Source organism: Sinocyclocheilus anshuiensis, unplaced genomic scaffold (genome assembly GCF_001515605.1).
Source record: "Sinocyclocheilus anshuiensis isolate Anshui unplaced genomic scaffold, SAMN03320099.WGS_v1.1 scaffold267, whole genome shotgun sequence".
In the NCBI taxonomy this organism is placed as follows: domain Eukaryota; kingdom Metazoa; phylum Chordata; class Actinopteri; order Cypriniformes; family Cyprinidae; genus Sinocyclocheilus; species Sinocyclocheilus anshuiensis.
This window is the reverse complement of record NW_015552637.1, coordinates 2,379,298-2,384,777: the sequence shown is the minus strand read 5'-3', so window position 1 is coordinate 2,384,777 and position 5,480 is coordinate 2,379,298. Positions and strand designations below refer to the sequence as shown.

General features: G+C 38.6%; 1 protein-coding gene across 2 annotated transcripts in view; it reads left to right on the top strand.

Moving 5' to 3' along the window:
• LOC107666814 (SWI/SNF complex subunit SMARCC1-like) overlaps positions 1-5,480 on the top strand; it is a 19,058-nt gene that overhangs the window by 7,563 nt on the left and 6,015 nt on the right. For both annotated transcript variants that reach the window (XM_016458270.1, XM_016458269.1), the window contains exons 15-23: positions 382-453; positions 540-653; positions 736-889; positions 978-1,088; positions 1,168-1,227; positions 1,318-1,576; positions 2,650-2,811; positions 4,151-4,203; positions 4,461-4,602. In XM_016458270.1, coding sequence (XP_016313756.1) covers positions 382-453; positions 540-653; positions 736-889; positions 978-1,088; positions 1,168-1,227; positions 1,318-1,576; positions 2,650-2,811; positions 4,151-4,203; positions 4,461-4,602 — 1,127 coding nt within the window. The remainder of the gene's footprint in view (positions 1-381; positions 454-539; positions 654-735; positions 890-977; positions 1,089-1,167; positions 1,228-1,317; positions 1,577-2,649; positions 2,812-4,150; positions 4,204-4,460; positions 4,603-5,480) is intronic.

Sequence of the window (5,480 nt, the reverse complement as noted above, 5' to 3'; positions counted from 1 at the left end):
AATTTTGCGACATCAGAAATGGATATTATATAATAGATGCTTTTTTTGAACATTTTAGCGATTTAAAAATATTAAAAAATGATTTTTTTACACTGCACCCTGCTCTCGACTGACGGCAACCCGGTTGGGAAACCCTGTATTAGACAAACAGTGCGGGTTAGAGAAAAATTTTTTTTTAAGCTGGAAGGTTTTTTTTTTTTTTTTTTTTTAAAGGTAAAAATAAATAATTAAAAAAAAAATGCCGTTCCAACTTAATGAAAAATATCATATGTATGATATTTGTCTAGATTTTCTCAGTTCAATCCTGAAAAAGCCTACTCTACCTTTTCTTAGTTGGGAATGTCGTTGTGCATTCACATTTTTCTTTTCTTTTTTTCCCAGTATACATGAAATTGAGAGGCGTGCCCTGCCAGAGTTCTTCAATGGCAAAAACAAATCGAAGACTCCAGAGATGTAAGTTTGCACATTTAATTCACATTAAAATTTAATTCACATTTTCTTTCTCAACTTTCATACTTTGTTTATTGCCTCTTCCTTAGCTATCTGGCTTATCGTAACTTCATGATTGACACATACCGGCTGAATCCTCAGGAGTACCTGACCTCCACCTCCTGCAGGAGAAACCTCACCGGAGATGTCTGTGCAGTCATGAGGTCAGAATTTTCATTTACCTTCAGAATTTATTAGAATATTATGCAGAGAGCCTTGCATTCAGTGTTGTCTTTTTTCCCCCAGAGTGCATGCCTTTTTGGAGCAGTGGGGGCTGGTGAACTATCAGGTTGATTCTGAGAGCAGACCCCTTCCCATGGGCCCTCCACCAACCCCACATTTCAATGTTCTGACTGATACTCCCTCTGGCTTGGTGCCGCTGCACCACCGCCCTCCACAGGTGAGACTGGGGTGACTTCCCTTTTAATTCTCAGAAGGCACAAGCTTTCTTGTGAAACAGTTGCAATAGTCTTTGCTTTTCATCCCAGGTTCCCCCTGCTCAGCAGATGCTGAACTTCCCAGAGAAGGGCAAAGACAAGCCAACTGACCTGCAGAACTTTGGCCTCCGTACAGATATTTACTCAAAGAAGAATCCCAAGGCAAGTCACCTAATACTAGACCTAGTTGTCAATGCTTTTTTTTCCCCATAGTTTTTTGATGTAATCATTTGCCTTACAGGGTAAAGGGGCTGCAGGTGGGAGAGAGTGGACTGAGCAAGAAACATTGCTTCTGTTGGAGGTGAGATCTGAATCAGTGGGCATCATAAACTCAGGATTCTCCTTTCATACCAGTTTGTTTTAATAATATATTTTGAATTAACCATTCCAGGCTCTGGAGATGTATAAGGATGACTGGAATAAGGTTTCTGAGCACGTGGGCAGCCGTACACAAGATGAGTGCATCTTGCACTTCCTGCGGCTGCCCATAGAGGATCAATACCTGGAGAGCTCTGAAGCCTCACTAGGCCCTTTGGCTTACCAGCCGATCCCCTTTAGCCAATCAGGAAATCCTGTCATGAGCACTGTTGCATTCCTTGCCTCTGTGGTCGACCCGCGTGTGGCGGCGGCTGCTGCCAAAGCAGCTTTGGGTATGTTGTCAAGTTTTGGTGTATCCACCTTTTTTTTTTTTATGTAAGAGAGAATGTAGCCATTTGTAATTTCAATGTGCTGGGCTTCCGGTGTCATTAATTGCACATCAGTTTGGGGTGAGAAATTACCCCCAAAAGATGAAGTCATCATTGTGTTAAATGAGAAAAGCAATGAATCGACATTACAAAAAAAAGAGTGTTAGGCTTATTTTGATTCAACAGAATTTATTACAGAAACTTTTAAGGCTACAATGTGACCATATCATTCTTTTCCGAAGCTGCATTTGAAGTGGCATTTAGGTATTTAGCCAAACTGTTCAGAGGTAGCATGAATGAATTGATACATAATGCTATAAATTAATGGATTTTAAATGGTCATGAATGGGATTTAAACATTTAATATTGAAATATAAAATTATTTTTTTCATTGGAATGACACTCTAAATATGAAACTAAAACTGCAAGTTGGTGGCGGCAAATCACTGTCTTAATGAGTGAGTCGTTTATTCATTTAACAGTTTAGTTCAGCCCACTGATTCATTCAGAAACTTAGCAAGTGACTGGCTTGAATCATTGGCTCACTCAATACGTAAAAAAAAAAGCTTATTCATTCAGTATTGTAACACCGCTGTGGCTTTGTTCGGAAGTGTTTCCGTTGCTGAAATTGAGAAAAAAATCACTATACTGAGTCTGACAATGCTGTCTAAAATGTACAGTGTTAATTTATTTATTGAACTGTTGTGTGAAATCAGTTTCACATTTGCAATAGGTCAGATATTTGGGGAAAAAATATAATCTCTGTTATTATTTTCCCCAAATTAACCTGTGGAATCAATAGCCCTAGTTTTATATAACGTCAAATTATTGTAATCATAGATAAACTTGTTTGTAGCACAAAACCGGTTATTCTTCTAGTTCTAGTGTCAACTGTCTAAGAAATTGGAAGTCTTGCACATTCAGAGCTTCTGCATTGCAAAATAAAGTGGTTCTGGAACTTTAATAGCTCACAACAAACAACATTGTGTGTTATTGTCTGTATTTTAAGATGGTTTTTCTGTCCATTACATTTGTAGAGGAGTTCTCACGTGTGCGTGAGGAAGTTCCCACAGAGCTGGTGGAGGCTCATGTGAAGAAGGTACAGGAAGCCGCACGCAGCACAGGAAAAGTAGACCCTGCGTTCGGCCTGGAGAACAGTGGCATTGCCGGTACAGCTCCTGAGGAACCAGAGAAGACGGGTAATTTTGCATGCAGTGAAATTAGGAAAACTCATCAACAGCTGTGATGGGTGGGTTTTCCATCTTGCTAATTGTTCCTGTGTAGTTCTAGCTGCTTCCACCAGGTGGCATCAGATCAGTACTTCTGGACTAATAGACAAACCCAATGACCCTGATCAGCTGTGCATGTAAATAAAATCAAAAAAAAAAATAATCAAATAAAAAAGAATATATAAAATCTCACCTACACACCTTTCTAAACTTTATAGACCTTGAATAATACATTAATTGTGAGACAGCACAACACCAGAGGCAGCGTGCCGATGGCTTTATGCAGCGTTAGCAGATGGGGCACAGATGTGGGAGGGGTTGAAACTGGGTCAGTGGAGTGACCTAGTGTGACATGGTGTGCCAGTGCAGGCTTTGCCACACATACCTTATTAAAGGCTCCAACGCCACAACTCTTTGTTCAGCTCTGATGCTCTAATGCCTGTTCATAAGGTCATTCACTCACTTGGTCATGCTGTACTCTTCCTTAATGGCTGGTTCATTTTGTTTTGTGTTTTTTGCCTTCTGTGTGCTGTCAGGCTCTGTAGTTTGACTTTTCAATGCATTTGTTTGTGTTCACACTGATACTTCATTGTCCACTATGGCTACATTTCATACACAATTTTCCCCTCACATGTGCACTGCTGTTGAAAAGTTTGGGGTCAGTCAGATTTTTTTTTTTTAAAGAAATATCTTAATGTAACAAGGCTGCATTAAATTGATCAAAAAGTGACAGTAAAGACTTTTGACATAAATATATAATTTAATTAAATGCATGAAAAGTGGTTTTCAAATCATGGTTTCTACAAAAATATCAACATTTTCAGCATAGATAGTAAGAAATGTTTCTTGACCATCAAATCATCATAGAATTATTTCTGAAGGATCGTTTGATGCTGAAGATGGGACATTGTATCACAAAATAACATTTTGAAATGTATTAAAACAGAAAACAGTTATTTAAAATTATAATAATACAAAATGTAATATTCAAAAGGTAATGTAAATTCAGTAATAATTTACAGTATTGCTTTTTACTGTGTTTTTGACCGAGTAAATGCAGCCTTTGTGTGAGGTTACTTTAAAAAACAAAACAAAAAAAACATGCTTTTTAGGCAGTTATGGGCCGCATTAAGAGGGACTTATTGACAATCTCATAAAAATAAATTTGTGCCAAAAACAGTGTTTTACTGCAGCTGAGGTGCTTTCCAAGATATATATATATATATTTGCCTTTAGGTTTCTTTTTGTCCAATGCACTCTACCACATTGCATTTGATGTTTTAATCTATTTTTTTCCCTTTACTCGCAGAACCTACAGAGACTGAGAAGATGGACACTGACTTGGATTCCCAGCCTGATAAGGTCAGATATGGCCATACCACCAGTAGTCCTTTGTATTTGCTACTAAGTCATGTTTATGGATTGTTTAGAATCAGATCAGAAGTGATTTATCATTTCCCAGCATTGTTGGGATTCCTTGCAATGCGCCTCTCTATATTGAGTCTAGTTCTTCCAAGTTCACTTTCTATACAGTCATCTGTACCATCGCTTCATTTGCATTTCAGTTGTCTCATACTGTCTGACTCACGTCTCGCCATTCCCCATCTCATCTGTTGCAGGCGGAGTCAAAGGATGAAGCAGAGAAGCCCAGCGAGTCTGCGGAAAAGCCGACAGAGACAGAGAAGGAAAAGAATGAGACTACAGAAAAATCTGAGCCGCAGGAAGAGGAAGAGAGTGAGGGAGGAGAATCCAAGACAGCAGGTACAGACACTGGAAGCCACAGCGGCAACAAATGCTCATGGGCTTTCCTGAAATCTGACACACGCTGACAGAAATCTGCTTAATGCCTGTTAAATTGAGCCATGATGCTTGTGTGTGCGATGCAATTTTGAGGCGCTACACCCCTTTCTTTTTTCAAAACATTGGACTTAGCTTTGCACATTATCAAAGTTTTTTTTATTTATTAATTAATTAATTAATTTTTTTTAAGTTACCATTTCAAAAGATGGTGGTCACCCAAAGATGAAATTTTACTCACGCTCAAGTTGTTGCAAACCTGTCTGAGTTTCTTTTTTCTGCTGAACACAAAAGATATTTGAATAATGTAGGTAGTATAGAAAAATAATGCTATGGAAGTCAATGGGAACTATCAACTGCTTGGTTACCCACATTCTTCAAAATGTCATATTTTGTTTTCAGCGGGGAGAAAGAATTCCATACAGGTTTGAAATAACTTGAGGGTAAGTAAATGATGACAGAATTTTTATTTTTGGGTGAACTCTCCTTTTAACACAAAAATAATACATTAAAATATTTTAAAATAATAATACATCTTTTCAGCAAATCCAAATACATAAAATCAAATGAGCCGCTAGATTTACATACAGTATGCTTTTAAAACAAACAAGAACTGCTACATTTCTAGAGGTCGACCGATTCATCGGTTTTGCCGATTAATCGGCACCGATAGTTGATTGGCGGAACTATCGGTTATCGGCAAAAATCAATGCCGATAGTTTTCCGGGTTGCTGGAGTGGCTGAGAAGGGTCCGCTGCCATTATACAGTACGAGAGCGGCCTCTAGAGGCGGAAATCACTAACAGCACGTGTTGTTTGTTTTGACACGTGACACTGCGCGCT